This window comes from Sander lucioperca, chromosome 19 (assembly GCF_008315115.2).
Source record: "Sander lucioperca isolate FBNREF2018 chromosome 19, SLUC_FBN_1.2, whole genome shotgun sequence".
In the NCBI taxonomy this organism is placed as follows: domain Eukaryota; kingdom Metazoa; phylum Chordata; class Actinopteri; order Perciformes; family Percidae; genus Sander; species Sander lucioperca.
Window position 1 is genome coordinate 10,492,183 of NC_050191.1, and position 26,547 is coordinate 10,518,729.

Below are 26,547 nucleotides of genomic sequence, written 5' to 3' on the forward strand. Positions count from 1 at the left end.
ATATACTATTTATGTCAGTTTCATCTTTGGATGCCATTGTAAAGCTATGACCCCCATTTTGCCATTTAAATTACAATAAACATGAACATCATAAACATTTTAATCCATTGTTTTATATCAATATATGAAAAATACATAAGGCCAATAAAAGTTGTAAATGAAAATTCACAAGAAACACCACAATAAGCAAAAAAAATGTATCACATACTTTTAACAAAACAAGCATAAGCTAACAAATGCAGGCTAAAGTATGGTTTTCAAAAGGTGCTTTATAACTTTGACAAATTCTGATTCACTAACAATACAGTCTGAGATCCCTGAAAATTGCAACATGATTGATGCAAAACAGAGTAGCATGTTTTCTCCAAGAAACCTTGAATAAATGCAGGAAGAGAACATAGGGTTAGAAAAGGATTTATATTCAAGCAGTATTACAGGTTCAGGTGAGATCAGATTCCATCCAAAAACCTTTGTCCTAATAGCTGGACGTCACAGAGTTGGCATAGTTGTTGCATCAGATCTCTGGATGACAACAAAATGTAAACAAAAACTCATGGGGCAATTGACTACATACTGTAACATATAAGATAGACAATTCAATATATAATGATATATTTCATTATGCAAAATATGGTTAAAAAATAATTTAAATACCCTTTGTCTATTTCCTCTTCAGTCTTTGTTAAATGTACAACTTTCATGTATATATTTTTAAAATAATACTTAGATCAATTTCTGTATTTTGCTACATTTCAACTTGTTTTAGGAAAGGGTAATTTCTTTGGACTAAATGATGAAATGATAATGAAACACTAGATTGAACTTATTTATAGGATGGGTGAGTTCCCTGGGATCAATCAATCACCAGTTTACAGTTCAATTGGATATAAATTTAGAAGAATGTTAAGCATTTGTACAGCATTGTTTTCCAATTTTGCTGTAGTCCGTCAATAAATTGACTGTGTGATACAAATATGATTGTTAATTTCTTTTGTTTATGATGTCACAAAACACACGGATGCTACCACTTAGCAGAAATCTCAAGAATGTCACCAACAAACTCTTTGATTCTAGTATACATATAAGCTAAAATGGGAGAAATGTGAATGAAATAACTGTCTGCCAGGACACACTAGTGTTGGGTACCGAAACCCGGTGCCAATATGGATATATTAAAGTGTCTACCGGGCCACTACTTAAATGCCTGCGCTTCCCTCTGGTGGTCATTACAGGCAACAGAAGTATTACTGCATTTGTCACTAGTTAACATTACATATAACTTAGCAGGTAACGTTAGCTTACCATTAGCTTGTAGCTGGCTTACACATGGTTAAACTGCTTAAAGCTAAACGGTCCAAAGTGTGGATGTATTACACTCAAAAGGATTCCAACACCGGGATGTGGAACAATCTGCAGCTAAAGACAATGTAAGCCTAGCTGCACTTTCTGAGACACCATGGCCACAACCGCAGTCGGAGATGCTGTGTTAGCATTTCTTTTTCAATGAAAGTAGCTAGCACTAGCTCCAAAAGTCACTAAGAGTCGCCAGATGATGTCACTCTCTCATTTGCATAATGGTGACGTCATCGTGTATCATTTGCATAAAGCTTAGTGGCTGTGTCGGCTAACTGCCTGCTGCTCACGGCCGAAGGGGAGAGGGAGAGAGACCCCGTGCTGTTGGCAGAAGAGCGGTGGACTGTGATTACGCAGAGCAGCATGCATGGAAATGAATTACAATGTAATAGATCCAAATCTAGCGAGAAAGTTGCCAAATTGGCAACACTGCAATTGCAACTGCTAATGGTGCATTCAACTGCACCTCAAAAAATGTAAGCTTTTGTTGTAAAGTACCCCTCTGCCATCTGAATCCATCCAAGTGGTTCTTCTTTTTTTTGACCATATGGCCTTAGCAATAAACAAGCCATTCTTTAATGTTGCTAACAGTGGTTTTGTGCTCTTTTTAAAAAAAGTCGGTTCAGGCACCGGTTAGGCACCAGCGCTGTTTTAAAAGTATCGTTTTAGCACCGGTATCGGATAAAACCCAAACGATACCCAACCCTAGGAAACACTCAAACAACCTTTAGTGTGTGGCCCCTGGCTCATGCAAAAATAACTAAATAAAATAAATATTTAAAAAAAAAAAAGAGCCACCAATATTTTCTGAAAACATTTCATTCCGGTCATTGATGACAAAAACATTTGATTACATTTTGACATAAACACCGAATATCTATAACTGCAAATATGTAGATGATGTAAAAATATAACAAAGAACAAAGAACTTGCATAGAATGAATGAATGTAGATTGGAGACATCATGATTGGCCAGTTTTCAGCACCTTTAAATGAGTTTGCGTTCCCCAAACAATGGGAAAAGATGTAAGTAAGGAATGTCACTGAAATCCCCTCTTAATCATTCTAAAAGCAAAAATATGAATACAAGCCTTTCCAATTTTATTTCCATATATACTTTATATATATTATATATTAAAATGGCTTTAGGCTAAATGTTTTCACAGTCATATGCCTTCAACTGAAATCATTTATGATTTATGCTAACCCAGCCTTTGGCCGGTATGTTATGAAAGGTTTGTTTGGGTTTATAACAACAATAAATAGGTGATAAGGTTTTTAAAATTCTTATTCTGTATTGTAAATAGTGGAGAATGGCAACAATACATTTGAGCTTATTCCTTACCTATTATTCGTTGTACCAAAACCTCAAGTTCTGAGTTATGGAGTTGCTGCCAGAAAATACCAGCAAAACATGCCTTAATATAGTGTTCCTATGTAACACATATATTAGATTATCAAGGCAAATGAATCCTTTAGCTAGGCATTCAAGCTCAGGTTTAATGAGTTACTGTAACAGGTGTGTGGGTGGAGCTACTGCAATAACTTGTAAGAAAATGTCTGCCTTTTTCTCTTCTGTGGCTTTCTGTTAACTTTAATTTTGATCTTACCTCTAGTACAACCTTTTATGTAATTATCATCTTTTTTCAAAATGCCACTTTTTCTGCAAGTATTGTCTTTTGGTCGTGCAAAGGGGGAAGAAGATCCACTCTCTTTATAAAGTGAGAGATAACCCCTCTCCTTTATTAAAAGTCCTTTTAAAAGGTTCACATTTCAGTCAGGGGTCTGATACATACAGGCTTCCCATGGTCCTGTGCTGCAGTGATCGTCCAAAGATAAGTGCTGTCAAGCTTGGAGATGTTTGTTGTTGGCCTCAGTTCCATGGCCTCAGTATTATAGTAACTTTGGTACGCCATGTTGGTACAATGGGACAATGGAGCGTGTGAGTGGTTGTGGGGAATGCCAGTGGCTAATGAGCAACTATTTTATGAGTAACAGACAAAATGAGCAATTGGCCAAATATAGCAGTTGATCGAGGGCTCCCACCCATTAAGGTTTGAAAGGAGCCCAGCTAAGCCATCACTAGTGAGGCGGTGTTAGTACATTCAGTGGTAATATACTGCACCTCTGGGGACATGTCGGAGAGGTAGAGGCCCACAGTGGCTCTGATTGTCTACTTATAGGGACCAATGTTCCTCTATTATCTTTCCGCAGTGATGAACCCCCCAGCATGAAAAAGTCTGCCATTACTAGAGAAATGTGGCATTTAAAAAAGGTGAATAATATAGAATTTAGTCCAAATATCTTAACAAAGTTTACAAAAACAAATCCAATTCAGTATTTGTTTGACCCTTTCCTCTGAAATAAAATGAATGAATAGGTAAGATACTTAACTAAACATTAAAGAACCTCCAGTCACCACTGCACGAAAAACAATAGGTGAAACACTGGTATGAACTACCAACTTCCTTATAAGGTGCACAAACAGCTGGATGATGAACATGATAAAATAAATGAAGACAGACCTCGAAGACTGTAAAAAGAGCTGTTTACAATAACTACTACTGTATAGCCCCTCTCAATGCTGTCAGAAATGAGTATGTTAATAACTGCAAACAGTACAAGTATTGAATATAAGCTTCTCTATATACAAAATGGTACATGTATATACAGAGTTTGAACATGAATGCAGTTTGTGCAAGAATGAACTAAAGCCAATACATTCATACTTGTGAATCTCCCTTACTGTTTCCCCTCTACATGCTGTTAGACTTTAAAGTGACTCATAAGTGATTCATCGTAAACAATTTTAGCCAGGGACCAAGTCCACAAAGCCTTGAGACAGTGTAATCCATACAGTATTCCAAAGGATTAGGCTTTCAAAAATTTCATTAGAAGTTATTGTCATCTCTATCTACTTTTTTATCAAATTATTACAGTTAACTCCTTTAGGTTGTGTGGTACACAAGTTTGCCATTGAGAAAACCTTTGTAAGTTGGATATTTTCTAAATGCCCATTTCAGCTGGAACTGGCTACAAAATGGATGAAGGCCATGTAAAAGCAATGCTTTGATTAGAATAACTAAAAATAACAAAAAAGTAAATTATATATTAATATATTCATTAATGTATCATCTTTAATGCATTTATTAAAAAACTAGGGTTTATAAAGTTATTCACAGTATTTTTTCAGTATATTCAGGTGCTTAAGATAATGTTTCTACAGGAAGAGAAACTGGAATGAACAATTCATTTGCAGAAACAGACCAACTTATGCCTCACCTCACAATGGCTGATTATTGAGTTTTATCATTACATGACCCTCAGATTTCCGATCATATTTACTTAAATTCTGTTCTCTGAAGGTTGGGTATTTAAGACAGCGGAGGGAAGATGATGCTGCACTTGTTGGCACTTGAGGATCTTAACATCAGCCACATTCTCTCTCACATTCTTATGTCACCTTATTCTGGTGTAAAACAAAGTCATTCTCTTTTATTCCATGGCTAACCAAGACACTTGGTTTTCTTTTATTACATGGCTAACCAAGACACTTGTTAAAAGATTGCTTGAACAACATTGTAACCTGTTCAAGATATGACAGACACTGTGTCTGCATAAAGTAAAGGGACATCTAACAACAGCTCTGCCCTGCCTTTCTTGGTAAATGTCATGTTTTTACACTGGCTTCCTCATCTCATTTTACAGTTTGCTTAGAATGGGAATGATTAGAATGACATAGACAGATATGACATGGGCCCACTAGTGTACTTCCTGCTCCACAGTTCTAAACTGGCGCTTCTGTGACCACCTGTGTGGCCACCTATGTCTGGCTGCTTTTGAGCCTGCTTTTTGTTGATCTCCCATGGGAAATCCTCTATTGGAAGTGGGCTGGCAGGGCTGCCTGACCCCTCTGGCGTGCTGTCAGGGGTTCCCTCTATAATCTCAATTCGGGGTGGGTCCATCAAATCCATAATGCTGAAGGGGGCTGGCTCTGGTTGGCACATCACTGACTTGTCCTCTGTATTCTGTCGAATGGACCAGCTTGAGCCTGCTTGAATTCCTATGGACACTCTGTCATCTGTTTGTGTGGTGCTGTCACTGCAAGGCTCCCGACACAAAGTCCACATGTTGTAGCACTGAGTAAAGTTGAAGAAGTTACTGTTGAAAGTCTTCAATTCCCCACAGACGTCTCTACGCAGCTCCGCCAGTTCATAGCGCATTGCTGAGATTTCATCCTTCCACTGCAGGTTAAAGGCAGCAACCATGTTAGCAGACTCTTTAAAGGCCTGAATGGCCTGAGGGACCGGCGGCTCAGAGGCTATGGGTGAGGCAGAAGGGACCCTGTATGAAGGTGGGGATGCTGGTGGGACAGAGATGGCTGTTACGGTGGAGCTAGTACTGTGATGGCTACGAACAGCAGCAGTCTCTCTCTCCAGCCTCTCCAGCTCCACATAGGCAGAAGAGCTAGCACCGTCATCATCCTCTATCATGTCGTCATTTAGTAAAGAGGTACCATCCAAAACATCATATCCCTCTGGAAGAAAAATGTAAATACGCAAACAGAAGGACATTCAAAGTGAAAGGAACAGCTGGAGTGTGATTTGGATTCTCAACCATAAAAAAACACATATCTATGGAAAACATACAGTATGTGAGTGAAAAGTAATTTCAAAGACATACAAGATCAGACCCAATCATTTCACGTTTGATTCTAAAGATTAAAGCATTTAATCAGGGATGAGCACCCACCATTGACTGGTGTGCTGTTCAAATGTGACTACGTCTGCACCATAGTTGTACAAAACCAAGAGGTAACAGATTTGTTTCATAAAATCACAAATGTTAAGAAACTTCCTTTTTTTTTAATCAATGGGTGCATTTAGTAAGTTTTGCATATATACACTTGGGCTGCACGTTATGAGGACAATATGCGATATGCGATAACGTTGAATATCACGGTAACGATATTACTTGCAATAAATAAACATGTCGCAGCCTTTTGCGATGTGTTTATTGCTCCAGATAATATGGCGATGACAATAAAAAAAACAATATAATGTGCAGCCCTATACACCTTATACCAGTTACTGAGCGATGTCGACTACCTGCGCAGGCACGGCTTCAGCCAAGTGACAACAGAAACACAAACAGTGGCGGCACCAAAATCGATTTAGAAACCAAGTTTTGTCTTCCGGTAATAAAAGAGGCTGCGTATCTTCATCCACATGCTTCCTTGCATGAACTAATACTGTTTTTTAAAGCACCTAACACTTTATTCGGTAATGTAGCTCTAATCCACGGATGTATGTAATGTTTTATGGGGTAGGGGTTATGTATTGTTACATGAATGTATAACAAATAGCTTTGATGTAGTAAACAACTATTGCCATGTTGATGTAGCTAATAGCTCATTTCATTTATTTGGGGGCTAGCGTTAGCTTCAGTGTAGTGAAGCTTTATTTACAGTTGAATAACTGGTAACATTAGCTTAACTCACAATATTTTCCAATAGCTTGCCGAACACTGGTAATAAGCAATATGACAACGTGATTAACACAATGTTTGTAAATAAACAAACTAACAGAGCCGCTAGTGTCTGATGGCAATTTACTGCCAAGCCGAGTGGCACTGTGAAAAATATTACATTTCAGTAGCGGTGGGAGTATGTGCGAGAGGGGAAACGTTACACGTTTGTTTAACGTAACTAGAAAGTTCATGTTTTTTTTTTGAGTGACGAGATGATAGCCTATATGGCAGTTAGTCTCAAAGAAAACTAAAACTGCACTGCCGAGATGGATGGCAGTGGATGGATTTTAAGCCGACGAAAGAAGTGAGCTGAAAAAGACGAGACAAAGAGACCTAACCAAAGAGTTATTATAACCAAAGATACTAAACCGTCTCTGTTATAACCTCACTGCAGGTAAAAGGTCATGGCTTAGAGGCGCATAACCGCCACCATGTGGTCTGGAGTCACTCTTCTTATGGGCTCTCTTAGCTGTCTCACTCGGGAGCGGCTGAGACAGTGTTCCGGTATTAGGCATGATATCAAACCGGTTTGAACATTTTTAAATTGGCCCAAGCCCAGTAGTAGTAAATGTACAGTGTAGGTTGATTTGTTTTTGTAAACATCACAGGCCTGTGCAAATGAACTGCAGTTATCAGTAACCAGGATACTAGTTTATCATGTCTATGGGGATATTAACCCGATTTCTCTGAGCTCATGTAAACATCATATCCCAAATATGATCATAACTGGAATAAGCCTCATAACTGGGATACTCTCGTCCATGTAAACACACTTACGATTTTAAAGCTTTAGTGCGTAACTTTTTGATATTAATGAATGTGCGTTACATTCAAGCCATTGCCAAATGAGTTGCTACTAGACTATCAGCTCCACACAACTCTCTCTGTATTTCTCAGTATGACTATGTTCAGAAGATTGTGGCGTCCGGTGACTTTCCCGCGCAGAAACTCGAGTGAAGATAATTACCTCTTCTGAAGAGTCTGTCATGTTTTTTTAATCCTCCGTGTCCTCCTTGGCTACTAGCAACTTCGTGTTTGGCGGTGCACGGTCGCAGAAGGCTTGTATCATGTGGACGCGCCAACAGTGTTGTTGTCATTACTTAGAATTCCTCATGGGGCTGCAGCAACTATGCACTATAGCTTTAAGTATATTGTTAGCGGAATTCTTAACATCTTTTTGAAAGTTGCTTATCATCAGTAAAAATGTTGGATGAACTTTCTGTGGTATTCAATTATAGCATTTTATGAAATTTAAAATGGGTCAGCTCCAATTAATAGAGCTACTTCCTGTCAGAGCCAGTACGGAATAGACAGCACCTTTTTTGAAATAGCTTCTTGAGTGCCTTAACTTAACTAAGACAATAATGATTGTCATTAAACTCACATACTGTAGGCTTTTCACAATGTTTTTACACTGCCTTCTCAGTCATCTCAAGGCTTCTTTCCATCTTTTCACTGCACAGCACAGCAAAGAGTGGAATTAAACATGAAATACATCAATCATTATCAAATCATGAATCCATTTTCTGAGAACCCTTTTCTCAAAACATCAAAATGTTTATTTTTGTGCTATTTTGTGCAAAAGAAAAGATGTAAAGGGAGTAGAAGATTCACAACCCACTGGGTCAAGAAGCAGATATGAACCCTATTGAACATATCAGGTCCAAGGTGGCTGATTAGACCATGTGGAGTAAGTAACCCGTTGAGGGGAGGGGTCACTCCCCCCTCCGGGGCTGCACCAGGGAGAGGCTGCAATCCCACAGTCAAAGACAGCTGACAGACTCAATGCCAAGGGTTAGACTGCCACATGTGGCCTTTTTAAAAGAAGTTAGATTTTCATGGAAAGAAAAAATAGAGTCCACACATGTACAGCAGACGCATGCTGCTCTCACAAATGATTGGAGACAGTGGCAATGCAATAATTAGTGCTATTTTACGGTTGCCATATGAAAACATTCCGAAAAGTTTGGGAGATATATCTCTCATACATTTACACTTACAATGTGGTCTAAGCACATGTAAAATAGTAAAATAGAGACATGGTAAACAACTCACAAAAGCCAGCATCACATTCATCACTGTAATCAATATTCAGAGGTATCAAGGTTTTAAGAAGAAATCAAAGCGTCTGAGGTTTTGTGAGTTGTTAGGAACCATGTTTGCTACTTAGGATAGCATATTGAGATATTTCTACCAACTATATAAATATATATATAAACTCTATGTATTATTTTTACTGAGAAGGCAGTGCAAAAACACACATATACATAGATATATGTATGCGTGTCAACATTAAAATACCTGCAACAATCATCACTGATGCCTCCAGTTGTTCTTTTCCCCTGGTTATCCTTCAAGAGATGGATGGTCAAATGGAGAGGGGTTTGCTGCTCGTCTGCCCTATGGAGCACCATGGGATCCTTTCCCCACTCAAGGGCCCACTAGCCTCACACAGTGTTTGGTTCGTAAGCCGCTTACAATTTAATTATAAACTAGTACTGAACACTAACATAAAAACATGATTCCAGGAATCAATGTTTTTCTTAGCCAAGTTAGCCTGGATAAGTTATTTAATTTAATTTCAAGGCCACTATTCCGTCAGAACAGTGCAAACAGTAAACCAGAGGAGAAATATAATTTACATTATGGCTTGACTGGGAGGTGACAGTACTGTATATAATTAATCACCATCTAGGGAACCCTTCCTCTGGTGCTATAACCTTATCTGACATATTATTATTATTATTATTAATGAATCATGCCAATTTTCAAAATACAACCTTCCTCATATGTACAGTCAACTGCTTGTTTTAGTCCACATAGAGCTGACAGATTTGGAGCAGAGAGTTAAATGAATAGAGTTCAGCAAATAAGACAGTGGGATTGGAGAACACTCCTGTATTCTCAGTACTTCTGTCACATCGAAGAAATCGTCGATGGAAACCCAATTGACGATGAAAGGATTCCAAAAACAAAAGTCCAGATTGCACAAGAAAACAAAACCCACAAAATGAGTAAAAATGCAAATATTAAATGGACAGAAAAGTGTACAAAAACAATAAAAATCCAGGTCATAATATTTAAAAATGCACGTAATTAAAGAAAAATGTTTCAATAGGGTTCATAGCTTTACTCTTGCAGGTAAACACCAAATGCACTTAGTGAGGGAGTTACTGCAAAGACTCTGCTTGCACAAAGAACCTGAAATTCTAATTTTATATACATTTATATTGTTTGCACTGTGTCACACAAAACCTTGAAATCCTTGCATGTTGTAATAAAAAAGCAGCATGTAGTACAAATAAATATGCGAGTCCATAAACAAAATGTGCTGTTTTCAGAACATGTTGAGTCTGGTTCCACTATCAAATTGTAATTGTAGTTAAAAATGTAAATATGTACAATGAAGTTATTAAGTTAGCTTAATTGGAAACCTGCAATTGAAGATAACAGTGATTAAGAAACTTTAGGAAGTCCTGTAATAAACTTTACATACAATTGATTTATTTTGACTGAGACCGCTGCTCAAAAGCTTGAGTTTCATGCAACACAATACAACAATACTGCAAATAATCAAGGGTTGTACTTCTCAATCTTGAATATACCATCGGTAACCGGTTCCTTTGTGCAACCAGCATGTGTGTGTGTGTGTGTGTGTACCTGTTCTAATCTCTAGAGGTTGTTGACTTACCTTAATTGGTTACAAGATTAGTTTTTTTTAATTTTATGAGGTCAATGACCAGGTCAGTTACAAAGCCTACCCCTGGCCCGTTTCGGTCTTCATCCCTCCCTAAGTAACTCACACGCTTCGCACAACACATAGATAACACCACAGTTTAACATGCTTAGGGTAGGGCCTGTTCCTCTTAGGCATGCCATGTAATGTGGCTGTGCTGTGTTGTAATATTGTGTACCGTGAGCATGTGTTGCCATCTCAGTGTTTATGCGACCCTCCCACCCTTTTCCTAGTCTACAGCTTGGCAACACCACAAGTGACCAACCAGAAGCTTGGCTTGACTAATGATGCATGAATCGTGCAAAGTAACACACAAGCAAATCCATCTCAACAATCGGGAGTATGCAGAGGCAAAAACAAACACACACACACCATAGCTTCCAAAGAAAATAACTGGAATCATTCAGCTCGGCATCTCTGAAGCTCAAGGGTTCCCCACTGTACATATGTAGGTATGTCAAGTTTGTGCTCATGTATAGGATGTATGAGGATATGTAGTCTAAGCCCTCTCTCATTTAGGGGGGGGGATTGTTTTACCTGTTGTGGATCTGAGAGTTGAAGTGACAGTGGAGGATGTCATTGAAGGCAAGCAGTCGTCATCTTGGGAATAACCAGCCTGAATTGCACGGAGGTAACTGTGGCTTCGAGTGCGGAACGAACCAGGCAGGTCCAAGGCTTCCATGGCCTGGGATTCTACTTCACTAAAAACGGACTCGCAAACTGACTCAAACTGGCCATTGATCTCAGTCTCACTCACCTGAGAGACAAAAACAGGAATAGCAGTCCTTAATTTTTCCTCTTCCTTTCTCTTTCTCACTTTGATTCTTCCCCTTTGCACAGCAAATATGAAGGAGTGTTAGCGTAAGGAAATGCCACTCATTCCAACCTTAAACTGAATAAATGTCAAGATCAAATGAAAAAAGGCAGATGACAACAGAAGACAATCAGAAAAATATTCACTTGTGTTATAAAACTTTCACTTTATCACATACCCCAAAACTATTTGTTACTATGTTACTACATGGAAAACAGGAAAACACTGCAGTCCTAATTTGTTATCTTGTAGATCTAGCAAGTCTCTTACATATATTTTTAATTATTTTTATCTGACACAAGATTAATAATTTTTTGCCAAGAACATGCAACAAAATCATGTCACCATAGGAGGAGGAGCTATCTTTTCAATTACGCTCTATTCTGTCATGTCCTCTCCTGTCCTCTCTCCGCATAATGTTTAACATACTAAATTATATTACAGAAGAGAGCTGGGTTCACCAGCAGTAGTAAGCTGATTGTACAACCCTTCTTTTGGACAAAATCTTTCCTCCTCTTGTTACTCCTTCTCCTTATGGAGGGTTTCTTGCTGTGTCAACATCTTCATAGCAACCACGTCTTGTGCCACCATGGAGGTCCAAAACAGACTTGCACAACTGATCCAACTGTATAGATTCATAGCAGGGTATGAAAAAGGGAGATAGCTAAACAGGTTGGTGTGTGATGTTAGACATGAAGTTGCCTTTAGCCCTGGTCTCTAATTCTAAACATTAGTAGTAGAAAAATAAACTCAGTTAATTAAATTGGCATCGTTAGCTAATTAGCTGCCATGCCAAAACAGCAGGAGAGTGATGAATCGTTTATTTGTGGTCTATTCCAGACATCCTTGTGCCAAATCAGGAGCCAGACTGTTTCTCAATTATATACAATTTTACGTTTCTTTATAACAAGATACACTTTAAAAGAAAACTGTAAACAACTGTCTGGAGCGAATTTAGAGTTAGACTATCAGTTAAATCATCAATTCCCAGTCCAAAACAGCAAATTAGTTATGCCTATTGACTTCAGTTGAGACAGCCATGACTATGTCTACTGGTCAATCAGCTGTGGACCTCCAATATGGACACATGGATGTTTTATGTCTCTGTAATATTGTCTCCACAAAGCAACTACATATAAAACAATATAACATAAGCTCTCATTAATGTCTCCAGGTGTTGCCTCTGTGCGATGTATGTGGTAAGACTCACCTGGCTGACGCAGCTAGCCTGACTGAGGGTGCTGACGGCGCGCATGTAGCTCTGGTTGCGTGAGCGGAAGGGCGGGGGGTGAAAGGTGGCAGGGTCCAGCGTGACACTAGGGTGGGGTCGCATATCTCTTGTGGTTTGCAAGTGGTAGCCCTGGCTGAACAAGGACAGGGGGTAGGGATAGATACGATTGCACAGTTCAAAAGCCACACATGGAACATCACTAGATGATAATGTACTTAACAAATCTACTGGCAAGCATCTATGGGCATTATGTGACTTCTGTTTGGTATAGTTCATGATCAAATATTTCTATCCAAAATGATTATCAGCCACTTGAATAACTTATCTCCTCTGCAACAGTATAACAGTATCTGAACTGCTAAGATCAACATTGGCCTATTTTTATTGACTTGTGTTGTTAACTTCTAGTTTAGTTTCAAGTGTCCTATGATTCCATCCCAAAACTATAGAGAGAATGTCTCTCATTTTTATTAGAGAAACAATGAGAGCTAGGAGCTGCAATAATAAGAGATTATTATATTCTCCTTTTCTTTTTCTGAAAGTCACATAGAACAATAAGCTGAGTAAAAACAAGCTGAGCAACAATAGGCTTACCCCTAATTCCCACCAGGCGCGTGGCGTGCCCCGCGAGCAATCACGGCCATTCAAGTCAATGTTTGCTATTCCACCAGCTGCGCCACGCCGTGTCCCAGAAGCTTGCGTGAAGCGGCTCTCTGCTCCCCTCCGCTAAATATACGCGTCAGGTCCATTCGGACAGCCAGGCAGGCAGTGAAACAGCGAGACTATGCAGTCAATTTACCAAAACACGCTCCCAAATATTGTTTATGTCTCCTGTACAACACCACGGACGATGAGAGATTCATCTTGGAGGTTGAAAAACATAATACCACATCACAGATGTTTTTTATCAGGACAACACCAGAAGAGAAGGCATGGAGTTTAACTGCAGGGGTGCTTAGAGTGGAAGGTAGATACTAGCTTAATAGACCTGCGATTGTTCTGTAAAGTACTTGAGTGAGTCGGGCAGCAAGACGCTCTGCTTCTGAGACGCGCCAGGTGTGGTATGGCGCGTGGCGGAGGACGGAACAAAACAGCGGCGCAGCCGGAACGCAGCACAGACATGCCCAGTAGAGAATCGGAATTAGTGGGAATGTGAAGCAACAGCATCCTCTGGGTCACAAATTCACTTAATGGAATATTTGGTGGTTTGTGCTGGTTTACTAGGCAACAGATGAATGTCGCCACAAAGAGATGATTAGGAAATGATTTAAGAGTAATGCAACCCCCCTTGAAAATCTTTACTGACTTCCAGTGGTTTAACTTTTCACCTTGCTGCAGTGAAGTACAGGTGAACTCCACAATCCAGTTAGACATGAAACAACAACCCACTGCCTTTCAGCCTGGTGTTAAGTTACTGTGCACCACAAGTTGTTTTCTGTATTTAAGGCTTCTGATTAATCAATCCCGAATGTTTCACATTCTGTTTGACCAGTGCAGAGACTTTTGCAACACATTGGCCCTCATTTATGAAACGTGCGTACGACCAAAAACAGGCGTAGGACGGGTGTACGCCAATTCCTACGCAAAGCAAGGGATTTATCAATTTGAACGTGAGCGTAGGCTGCGATAAAATCTCACGTCTGGTCTGAACTCGTGTACGCAAGTTTTCGAGTCAGTGTGGACTTGCGGTACAGCATTTAAAAAGTTTAACAGGAGAAGGAGAAGTCATCAGTTGATCACTTATCAGCAATGGCAGATCTGGCTCTTTTAAAAGACCTTTATTCGCCGGTACAACAGTGCACACATACGCGCACGGGCCACGGTGGAGCGCCCCATCGGATTGATTAAGGGCAGATGGCTCATGGTCTTGCATCAGCGGGGGGGGACCCTACACGGCAGAAAAATTCTGCAACATTGTTTTAGCCTGTGGGGTTCTGGAGCCAGATGACCCGATGCCCAGAGAGCAGTGTCCAGCACAGCCCCAACTGGGGCTATACGAAGGAGACAGGATATTATTCCTCGCTTTTAAAAGGTATATTGTTATGTTTGGCAATGATACTCAATACAGGAAACATGACGATGCACAACATTTATTTCTGCCATTGACCGATATATTTCGGCTTGTTTTTCCAGCCCCTCTGCTGTCAGGAGACAGGGTCGAGGTGGGGTCCAGCACGGGGGGCGGAGAACACGCGCTCTCCCTCACAGTTCTGACTCATGAAGAAAACACGAGTAAAATAAAAGACACTGCATAAACTCCGCTACTGTGTGTTTATTTAAATATACGTAAACCATGTAGGCCTAAGAGATTGCAATATAAGCCTGTATATTACTATGGGGACTATAGCATACATATGTCAAGGATGTATAAATTAAATAAACTTCAGCTGGAGTCCGATTTACTACGGCAACACTGTTGACTGCATCAGTGATCTCTTTCCATTCCGCGTTCTTTCTACAGCCTTTAATACCAGTTTTCAGGCTGCCAAATCTACAAACGTTAGTGCAAATGAACCTGAGATATCAGGGTTTCAATCTCCACCTCTGAAAAATGCCGCTTCTCAGCCGGATTACATCTCGCCATGTCGTAAATTGTAGGGGCGAGGCCTCAAAACCCAGAATATATTGGGGCGTGATATTTAAATTACGATCGTTTCCAGCCGCTGCATTTATCAATGTACGACCATTCTTACGCTCTGACTGGTGTGATACGAACGTTTCATGAATCACACGTGAAGCCTGTCGTAAGAGGATTTCTGCGCTCATATCTGCGCTGGTTTCTACGTTAGGTTGATAAATGAGGGCCATTATTTCTACATGTATATTTACAGATTAACAGATTATAAGTGCTGATACATACTTCCCACCACAATTATATCAGAGTGTAGAGTAAATACCACAAAGACCTCTCAGTATAACACAATACAGTTAACAATACATTGCCGGCACAACAAACTCCAAAATGACCATTAAGTTGAATCAACACCTCTAAACTGACAATGTAACATTGTAATCTTCATGAAAATAGGATTCATTGCAAGGCTATTGTATTAGTACACCTAGCTAAAACTAATGTAATACAACTAAGTTTATTTCCATGATTGTCTTTTTAATGCAAAACAAAACAAAACATTTCTGGGAATGAGAAATATACTTAACACTTTGCTGTGTTACTGATCAAACACATCTCTCCTACCTTACGTTTCTCATCATTCAGTATTCTTTAACACAATAGACAGTAACTTTAATATATGCCCTTCTGTATGACAACAATTCCCCCATCCAGTAAGCCCAGGCACTAAATGTACCTGTTCTCTTAAGTCTGACATTGTATAAATGGGACAGTTTTGCTACAGACTTGTCAACAACACTGGTAAAATGAGGAGCATTCCCTGTGTAAGATGTTGGGCAAATATTGGAACTAGCAGATGAAAAAGGTCACAAACACAAAACCCATTTGGTACTGCAGCATTCAGCAGAGCACTACTTTACCTAAACTCATAAAACAGTTGTCGGTCGAATACTTAGCCAACCATGCTCGAGCAAGTTAGTGATGTGGTTATAAAACAAGCCAAGAAGTAGGTACAGCCCAGCTCTAATTAGCAGCTTAATACAGTTAATCCAGGCATGCATAAAATTACGTAAGAAACGATAACCAAAACCCATCCTCTCATTTTGTTGCCAAGCCGCTTCACTTGAAATCACCAAATAATTTAAAACTTTTTCAAATCTCTCAGGGACAGCAGAGCAGAATCAGCAAACAACAGTTTTACTTGGACAGCATGCTGACAAAGTGAGTCATTGTTAGATGGTTCAGATTTATCTTTTTACCACAGTTTTTGTTTCAGAGACACAGCGGCGTGTAGTTGAAGTGCAAATCAGTTGTGCATGAAACTTCATTCCCCGAACATTATGAATTATTCATTAACATACTACAGCTATAGAAGTGTGTGGAGTAGTTTGCATACAATGCTGAAAGAAAGGTCTTATTTGCAGTACTGACATGCACTATCGATGCTCACTAGTCTGGATCAACGGAAGTACATTTCCAGGATAATTGCCTAACATCTGGCGTGTGGCTCATGCGCTGAGACGTTTGGGGACGGATTGGCGGGGATTGCTATTGACGAAGTACACATGGCGATATACTGTTAGGACCATATTATGTTTAACCATGTATCCAGGTAATTTAAATAGCTCACTTTACTGTATTGTGTAAACAGCGCCAATGCCCTGCATGTCAGGTTTGCCACCAGAGTGTGTGTTTGTGTGCATGGGTAAATGTACAACACATTAACATAAATTTACCCTTACCATTTGTACTGACCTCATAGTACAGTCTATGTGCCATTTACCACTATCTTTGTCAGTCACTGGAGCCAACAGTCCAGCTCCTTACTCCTCAGACTCACTCAAGACACACACTGCATCAAAACTTAAGCCCTTGCATGTTATAATTAATAATTCCAACAAAAATCTGTTGATTTTGTTCACCCTAAAGCAACCACCAATTTTTGAGCTATTCCTATTTATATTAGTGTATTTTAAAGAATGACAGTTTCATAAGGTAAATTTCTAAAAAGTTGAAAAAAATGCAATCCTTTTGCATCCTTTTACCTTATTTTCAGTATATCCTCTGATCATCATCCAATCATTTAATGGTTTCATGAAAAAGAATTGGAACAAAATTAAATCAACATAAAGCGTTGGCATGGACATATTAAGCGAGGCAGCTAGGCCTACCTTTGGGAGTCTAAATGGGGTCTCTGCATGGCTGATTTGAGGACCAGAGCATCAGACGGAATGGCCTTCTGTGGGGAGGTCTTAGGGCTGGTGTCAGAGTCACCACTTTCATCATCCACCTCTCCCATAGCTTTGACATAGCTACTGCTGCGCATCCGCCGACATGGGATCTCCTCATCCTTCTCGCCTGGGTATCCAACCCACTCATCCTGGGGCACCTGTGGGAGATAACACACGTGTATTGAATACTATAAACACATTTATACATATATACACACACAATTGTTAATCCATAATGGAGTACAGATGTAACAGTAGGTTGTCCTGCTCAGAGACCAAATTTAAGGCTTGTACAGGGAGCTACATCAGAGATATTAATTGCAAGTACAATAGGGCCCAATTAGCCAAACGAGTGTGAGAACAGTATCAGACAAGTAGTTGGATAAGCTCTGGCTGGTTTTTCCCTAAACAGAAAATTAAGCTGATTCACATCCCTGGTTTCAAGCTCCACCTCTATTTCATTCCCCCCTGAGCCTGGGCTCTCGAATTAAACAAGCTCAATGCTTAACCCTACTCCCCCCTTGGGATTCAGATCCAGTGGGTTTCTTTAAGCCAAGAATCTATCCTATTCAAAATCATGAATAGGCATCATTTTTGTGAAAAGCATGAACTACTGTTGGTGAAATGGCTTAAACCAAAGCAAGTATTGAACTTGACAACTCAAGGAGTAGCTGATGTCAACAAGAGCCACTACTTGTGTGTGCACCTCAAGTGTAAATAAAGCATCACAAAGTAACATGTTACTTTATTTATATTGTGTTTTTTTTTTAGTAATGCAGTATTGGTGGAAATTGTTGAATTTATTATTTTTTATTATTATTCAAAGCAATTGCACTTAGACTTTTCTTTTTTTACTTTCTAAAAATTTTAAAAAGAATTATTTGTTTTAGTTTATCTTTGTTTTATTTAAACAGGCACATTTTCCTTGTATATGACAGGAATAATGAAACTGAAATTCTGTCGTTATTCTTGTCATTTCTGCACGAAGAAGCTGCTTCACTGTGCTATCTCCATGTGTTTCTCTTTATGGTGCTGAGACTTTCAGATGCAGTCTCTCTTTATGCTGTCTGAAATCATTACTAATTTGCTACATTGTACATTCGCATTCTGCCATTTTATTCAAGTCTCCAGATTCTGAATGTTCAATTAAAATGCAATGCATTCTGAAACAAATTTAAATCTCTTAAGGAGGAAAGAGAGTAAAATAATTGCTGGTAAACATTTAAGTTACAATGTGCAATGTTTTCATGTGACATTGAATCAAGCTTGCCCTGGTTCATTGAAACTCCTTTATTTGCTGTTCTCAACACATTTGTCAGTAATTTTCTCGGTAAAATCCTCTACTGCACTAAGAGCCGTGGGTTTTACACTTCTGACAGCAGCAACACTGGTTTGTCTGGAATAAACACAAAAACTGCGTAACTACTGTTTATAAGCCTGATGGTGACTGGAAGTGTGCGGGGGAGTGTAAGTGAAAGCTCCATCCCATCTGTATTATTTCGACTAGTGGGTGATAATAACAAGGGGCACTGCATCCTGTGAGGGATAGTGCTGTCGGTTATAAGCAGGACCTTAGCAGGCAGGCTTATTTTTACTTAAAAAGCATTTATCCTCAATATTTTAATATACTCAATATACTGTTTACATTTTGGTTCACCTGATTTTTACTGAGATTGAACTGTGATTAATTTTGACAAGTCAAATTATTCATGGGATCTGAATCATAGCCCCTCGCACACACAATGAGATTTTGTGTTCCTGAAGATGGTGATTTACGATGGCAATGTGTCACACACTACATGCTCTGGCACAATATTGATCTAAGTACAACGCTGTCAGTATGTAGTGCAGCTGTAGCAGTTGTCCCAGTGGACAGGGCTGCCTTAGCTCTTGGAATAACAGCCCTAGGCGCAGGACTGTCCCTAATGCTCTGCCAAGTTACTCACTTTTCCCAATCATATAGCTTAGCTGTTTCTCTGCCACAGTCGCTGAGCTGTTCTCACAGAAAGCAGAGTGGCTGATATGGCTTTTTTCCACCTAGAGGTAGAGGAATGCTTTCTCCATCACATCTGTTCTCGCTATCCGTCTTGTCGGCCATCTCTTCCACTCTGTCTTTCCATAACATCCAAATTCCTCTCTGAGTTGACGGTCCGCTTCAGCAGGGCAGACAGGTGAAAGACTAGACAGCATAAGGCACTTAACATTAAAATTATGAACATTTCTTTGCTCTATGGGAGGCGGCAAATGGTAAAATGTAGAGAGATGATAATAATAGCACCAATTGCTTTCCACCATCATTAATCTAGTATATTTTACTCAGATGTTTTCCCCAAATGTTTTTGTAGTTAAGATGAATAGGGTTCTGAAGCATTTAGACCATATGTGACTAGAACTATCCTTTGAATTCAAAACAAATACACTTTTGGGCAGCATGGCTCACTGCCATGTTGCCAGTATACAACAGCAGAGTAGGGAAATTAATGATGATCATTTAGTTTGCTAAAGTTGTGGTGTTAGGCATCATCTTTGTGAGTCATCTGCCTAAAAAAAGGTTGTACTTTCCAACCCTGCCTAACCTGGGAAGGTAACCTGGAAATTGGCTGACCTTCTTCTGTCTTCCTTTAAAGACCTATCAGTAAAACTATCACGCACACTAATCTGTTATGCATACATTTATCCTCTCCCACATGAATGGAATAAAATGCAGCAATTGTCTGGAAACTAAATTAATCAGGCTTAAAGACCGCAATAAAGTAAAAGAATCATTTTCTTCCTAATGCACGGGCATTGATCGTCTGGAGCTGTGGTTAACAAGGCAGCCATCACTCATGGAGGCATCACGCTAGCTCATTAGCATTACCTTATATCTGTGCTCATTTGATGATACACCTGAAGGAACATGTTCAGCTGTGCCACTGAGGCAGCCAAACAGGCAAGCTGCTTTACACCATCATTAGTTACCACTAAACACTGAGAATACTTTGTACAAAAATAACCTTGGGATAAAGCATCTTGTCACTTCCCAGCACAAAAAAAACACTGACCTTTAAGAACTAGCAGAACAATTTCTAGTTTGTAAGTGAATGAGTCTTGTAATTTCTTCCCACAGTATGCTGGTTAGTTGATGGTCGTTGAAATGATAAGATATGTGATTTGTGACACTAAATGCAGTCTACTTAATTCTGTAAGTACAGTTCTGAAAGCTTTGTCACCTACTTATTGTAACTGCAGTAAGCAAGTGCAGGAAGTTAAACACCCTTTGAAAGGAGTGCAGATTATTATCCAAATCTGTCTCTGTAATTTAACCTGTGGGCATGTATTTATAGGTAAGTGATATGTTGGTTTATCTGTTGGCATACAGTACCAAACTCTGTTGCAATGGCCACTGTATGTCATAGGGAGGACACCAGCTTAACATTTAGGGATGTTAAGTAGATACTAATAGAGACATCAAGAGGAGACAAAGTTCCTCCCCAGATAATGTTTTTAAATTCCCTGCCATCGCCTTAGAGATTTCATTATTAGAATAAAGGGAAAGACTGTACCGGCTACATTTCAGACAAGAAAGGGTGATACGATATGATTGATTGAGGCTATATGATTTATTGGATACTGCAGAAACCTTGTACCGTTTGCCTTTACTGCATACTTAATACCGTTTCTCACCTTCAAAACATGCTCCAGGATCTTGGGACCAGTCCAAACCATTTTTTATTTACACTTTACCCAGCTAAATCCTGTAAAAGTATTTCTTTTACACAGAAGACCCAGCCAAGTTAGCGATAAAATACATCTCACAATTAGTAAAAGTGATTCTTAGAATATGAAAGAAAGCAATACAGTTGCAAAAATAGAAAAAAAAGATAGATAAAGGTTTCCTCAAGTTGGCTTCTTAGACTTAAAGTGATTGATAGCAGGCCTATACAAGTAAATGATCAGTTTGTCAAGAGAATAGTCCAAGAAGTAATTTGTAAAATCACTATAGGAAATTGTCACAATATACAATATCTCTGCATGGAGCCTAGTTTAGAGCTTACAAGTTAGGATTTACAGCTGAAAATGTGTAATAGTTATTTTGTTTGACGTAAGCTTCACCGTACAACAGCGGTTGTTGGCTTCGTAGGCTAGCCTGAAGACTTGACACTTGCTGAAACAAGATTATGTCAACAACTTGCCCAACGCAGACCTGTCCTCATCACAAGTGAACTCGGACCTAAAGGACCGAGAAACATCAAACAGATAAAATCCGAAGAGCACACAGAGCGTTGACCACAACGCCTGTGTACAGATCTCCCCTCACATATTCCACTGAATAGGCTCTCAGTGTGGACACACTCAGAATGTGCCCATGTGGCAGCTGCAGGGTCTCTGCATGCTGACACATAAGCTTGTCAAATGCCAGTGAGTGAGCCTCTGTATTGACAGTCTTTCCGTCCCCATGGCACACAAACAACTGCAGTTTGTGTGTCTGTGTGTAATTGTGCACTCCACATAGCATCAAAGTGCATGCACTGGGCTAAGCTAACCTCTCCTCCCTTTCCAAGCATGGACAGAAATGCATCATGCATTTATATGAGAGCAGCATGATTCACTGTCACTAGTAAAAGTAGGGCCCACAGTTAAAATTTGATTACAGTGCATGCATATAACACAGTTGTCATTTCTTTTTTGCATTTTAGGTGATTGGGTGAGGATAGGCACAATCCTAACAAAGCACAATGTGAAAAAAGGGCCAGAGCAGGATAAATGCAATGTTAGTAGAAGGCATACATCATCTTCAGGGGGAGTTGGGGCAAGCTTTAATAATGGCCAATCACTTCTGCTCATGTTATCCCTATTACAAGCAGTAGACTATTTCTTAGTGGGCTGAGAGGGGAGACCATGCCAACTTCTCCTTATAGAAAAGTCTTCATGGAAGGTGCAGAGTTCCAAAGCACAGCTAACCCCTAAATGTGTTATTAAGGCTTGATGATGCCCCTTTTTTAGTTTAATTCACATTACAGAAGGCACAGAAATCCCTGTTACCATGTTGCTGTTATTTGTAGATCTTAAATCACCTTCATGTGAAGCTATTTGACATTTGAATTTAAGCTTATGCTGCACTGACCGTGAGTAACTCTGGATGAGAGCATTTTATAAGGGCTGAATATTAAAAATGAAAAGATATTGAATCAAAGATAGCCATAACCTGAAGCACTTGGCTTTTGAATGTGTTTTTGAAGCCAGTACCTGTGGCTAAACTAGTTGAAACTCTTAATGTGTTAGTGGGATAGTAAAGGCAGAGACCTGAAAAACTGTATTGCAGCAGTAGTTGTTGTTACCGGTATTACACAGAGTTTGGGAATACACTGATTACTTGATTATTACTTGACACAGCTGTGGTGTGTTTGCAGTGTAATCGGTAACACCGTTATCAGCTTCGACTGAACAGTATATTTTTTTAAGACACCTGTGTTTTCTACATTGCAGTCTAGCTCAGTTAGCCCTTTATTCTCAGAGTCTTCCACTATGACATTGATTCACTCAATTGATCTCTACATCTTAATTGACAATAGCTCCCTGAGGTGACTACACAAAAGGGAATCCTGGTTAAACATATTGGCTTCTCACACTGGACACTGTAATTGCCCTCAGAAGAGTAACAAAAAGAAAGGTGGAATCCAAAAGGCCTCCCTATCAGGATTTCTAATCAATACATCAATCACTGCATTTTACTCAGAAGGTCCTCTTTGGGGATGAATGGATATTGATCTCAATGATTGTTTGATATATTTGGTGACGTTCAGGGCTTCTATGCATTTACTGCCCTTTCGACCTATTACTTTAGCCTTGGAATACTGTCTTTTTTGTTAACCCTTGCTTAAACCAGCTCTGCCTTTGGTCTGGCATCTTTTCAATCTGCTGCCGCTCACGACTGGAACGCTCTGCAAAATATTCTCAAACTGGATAAACTAATTTCCATTTCATCCTTCAAAACCATCATATCATCCTTGTTCACGGACATATGCAGTGGCTTCTCTACATAATAATTGTTCCAGCTAAATATTTGAATGGTTTCTCCCTCTTTCACTCAGCAATGTACTTGTGCACTTATCTCAGTATAAGTGTTTATTGTTTTCTATGTAGTATTTCAAATTTTATTTTATGTCATTTCTAAACTGTATATATTTCTAATGTATTTTTTTTATCTAGCCCTCCTTCCCTTTCCCTAAGTGGCTATGCCACTTGTCAGGCCGCCATTGTAAATAAGAACCTGTTCTTAATGACTTGCCTGTAAAAATAAAGGTGAAATAAAAATAGAAATTAAGAGATAGAAAAGTAACAATGACAAGAATCCTAGTGAATGACTTGGATGAAGGCTACATATTTAAACAACAAAAAGCAGTACCATTACTGTATGTTAAGGTTGCTTTGACAATTGAGTATATATAGTAAGTGGAATGTGTAAAATTAAAGTTCCAAAGTCCACCTTAATTTCTTATACTGCTTAAATTGCCATAAATTCATCGAGCATGAACACTTAAGCTCAGTGACATCACAATTAATAGTAAGTATCATTGACAGGTGACAGACACAAACAGGCACTCCAAAATTATAGCAAACTTAATTCAATTACCAAAATTTAATTTGGAATATATAACCAGTGTTATATAGTAACATATACCAGCTGTAGCAGATAAACATTTATTTCAGTAGCTCCAAACAGAAGGCTACCATTCACATAAAGTATAACATAAAGAACCTTAATCCATCTTTTAATATATTCATATTTTATTATTCTTTCTTCTGTCTTTTCTATTTTGTTCGATTTCTGTACATTTAAAACATAAAGTAGTAAAGCACCACTTACCTGCAGGTAGTGACATGTCCGTGATGAAGGCTTGAGGTCGGAGTGCATCGAGTGCATCATGGGTTTCTCTAGATTAAGCGATGACTTCCTATAGGCCTCCTTGGCCTGGCTGACTGTCAGTGTCGACCAGGAGCTCCTCTTCGTGAATTTGCCCTCGGGCGCCATGGCCATGCTCTCGCAGGCCGAGCACTTGACATCATTGTTACTCTTAGAGGTCTTGAGTGACAGGTCTCCAAAGTGGTGGCTGTGCATGGAATCTGGGTAGCAGTGGCTGACATGTTCCCCATGGTGCCGCGACATGACACTGGGTGTGCGGTAGGTGCTGTCACTATCCAGGTTGTCGTCGGAACTCCACCAGCCGCCAGAGCGGTGCTTGCGTTCTTTGCTCTTGCTCCTCTTGCTACCGTGTTTGGTGGAGTGGTAACCATGATGGTGATAACCTCCGCCTCCCATCATATCACCTTTTGTGCCATTCATCTTGGATGATCCCTCCAGGGAGTGGGACTTGGTGAAGAGCTTCTGGACAGAATGAACAAGGTGTCTGATGCGGCCAGGACTCTCGCTGCGTTGCTCAGTGGTGGTGGAAGTGCGCTGGTACTGTAACGTGTGGAAGCCATCGCGGTGTAGTGGCACTTGTTTCTCAAACTGGTCTAGTAGGTTAGCAGGAAGGCGGTTGCTCTTGGTGCCGACGAGATGGGAAGAGGCGGCCGCTGCCGCCGCCGCAGCAGCAACAGCTGGGGAGGTGGCAGAGGCTGTGATGGCAGCGCAGTCGTCCCGTGTGGCTGGGTCACAATACTGTGAACTGTAGTGCATTCTGGGGAATGTGCTGCTGGAGATGTGTTCAGACACAGCAACTGTGGGCATCATGACAGGGGACATCATCATGCAGTCAGAGTGGATGGAGCTGCGCGGCGAGTAGCGGTGGTGAAAGTCCATGGGGCAGCTCTCTGTGGGGCTGAGCAGGTAGGACGAGTGGCGGGAGTCAGAGCCATGGTGAGCGTGGAGGTCATGAACATGGGGGTCATAGTCCAAGCCATAGGGTAAAGGGATCTGGTGCTGGGAACGGCTGCCCGATAAGCCCTTCATGTTCCTGGCTGGAGGGAGGCGTCTGCCTTCATTGAACTTTCGAGACGGGGACCAAGGTGAAAATGTCTGGTCTGTTTCAGAGAAGAGGAAAGAAAGAAGAAAAGAAAGAAATAAGATACAAGCAAGTTGGAGAGAGACTTGCTCTGATTGCTCTATGTAAATATTTCATCCTCCCACTTTATGCTGTTTCCATCACAGTATGCACCAAGGGACCTACAGTATAATGCGAGTGAACATTCTTGCAATAGAGAAACCATGTTTAGTGAGAAGTTGTTACAGCATTACAGTACACATAGAAGTATAACTATTTATAACTAAGAATGACAATTCTTAGTTACAGTGTTGAAGTGAATTTAAGTTGTTAATCTCTCTAATAAAGTCAGAAATGTGGATTAACCTGCAGTATAAAAGACAAACATTTCAATAATCACTGTACAGCTTTAAATATAGTATGGAGGTACAGATATGTTTCTCAAGAGATATATTTCTCTTTTACAGTAAGTCAGGTAGAAATCCTTTCTCTTCTTCTACAGGAGGCTGGAAGAAATTTGCTTAACATCCTGTTTCAACCAGATATACAGAAGCAAGGCTGCATCAAAATGGTTTTTACTGGTGTTTTGCTACCAGAAAAAAATAATTATTTAAGTCATAAGGTAAAAATGACCAGGGGCAGGTTGCATAAAACTCTTTTCTAAATCTCAGTCATTGTGGAACTGGGTAAATGTGCAAAAGCCTTGTTTCCACTCCCACAGTTAGCCATAAATGGATGTATAAACGTCCTTAAACATCTGTTTGCATAATGATACTTGTGCCCGCTCCACCACTCATTAGACCTATCAATGACAAGAAGGGCAAAGAAGCAGTGCAATTTCATTGATTGTGTTGTATCTGCAAGGTTCTCCAACAGCACCAGAACAGCTGTTAGTATGCACGACCATTACGCAGAACTGTGGCTATTTATAGCACCATACCACTAATTCATCGCATGTACCTGTCAACCATCACCGCGCAATATCTTATAATTATTAAACATCAGAAAAATGATAAATGATTAATTTGAAGAGCTGATATGGATACAGACTTTAAAATTAAAAATATCATTGACAACAGGGAAATATTGGCTACATTACATTATACACATTTTT

General features: G+C 39.8%; 1 protein-coding gene and 1 long non-coding RNA gene across 4 annotated transcripts in view; one reads left to right on the forward strand and one right to left on the reverse strand.

Annotated features, from left to right (window-relative positions):
* LOC116066274 (disks large-associated protein 2) overlaps positions 1-26,547 on the reverse strand; it is a 107,658-nt gene that overhangs the window by 31,788 nt on the left and 49,323 nt on the right. The window contains exons 2-6 of one of the 3 annotated variants that reach the window (XM_031322239.2): positions 24,317-25,473; positions 17,407-17,624; positions 12,643-12,796; positions 11,156-11,375; positions 1,602-5,890 (exon numbers count right to left, since the gene is read on the reverse strand). In XM_031322239.2, coding sequence (XP_031178099.1) covers positions 5,082-5,890; positions 11,156-11,375; positions 12,643-12,796; positions 17,407-17,624; positions 24,317-25,402 — 2,487 coding nt within the window. In that variant the 5' untranslated portion in view covers positions 25,403-25,473 and the 3' untranslated portion in view covers positions 1,602-5,081. Of the gene's footprint in view, positions 1-1,601; positions 5,891-11,155; positions 11,449-12,642; positions 12,797-17,406; positions 17,625-24,316; positions 25,474-26,547 lie in introns of those variants that run through there. The other 2 variants (XM_035995481.1, XM_031322244.2) reach the window with 2 other exon arrangements.
* LOC116066283 overlaps positions 1-26,547 on the forward strand; it is a 64,811-nt gene that overhangs the window by 14,605 nt on the left and 23,659 nt on the right. The gene's annotated exons all lie outside the window — the stretch shown is intronic.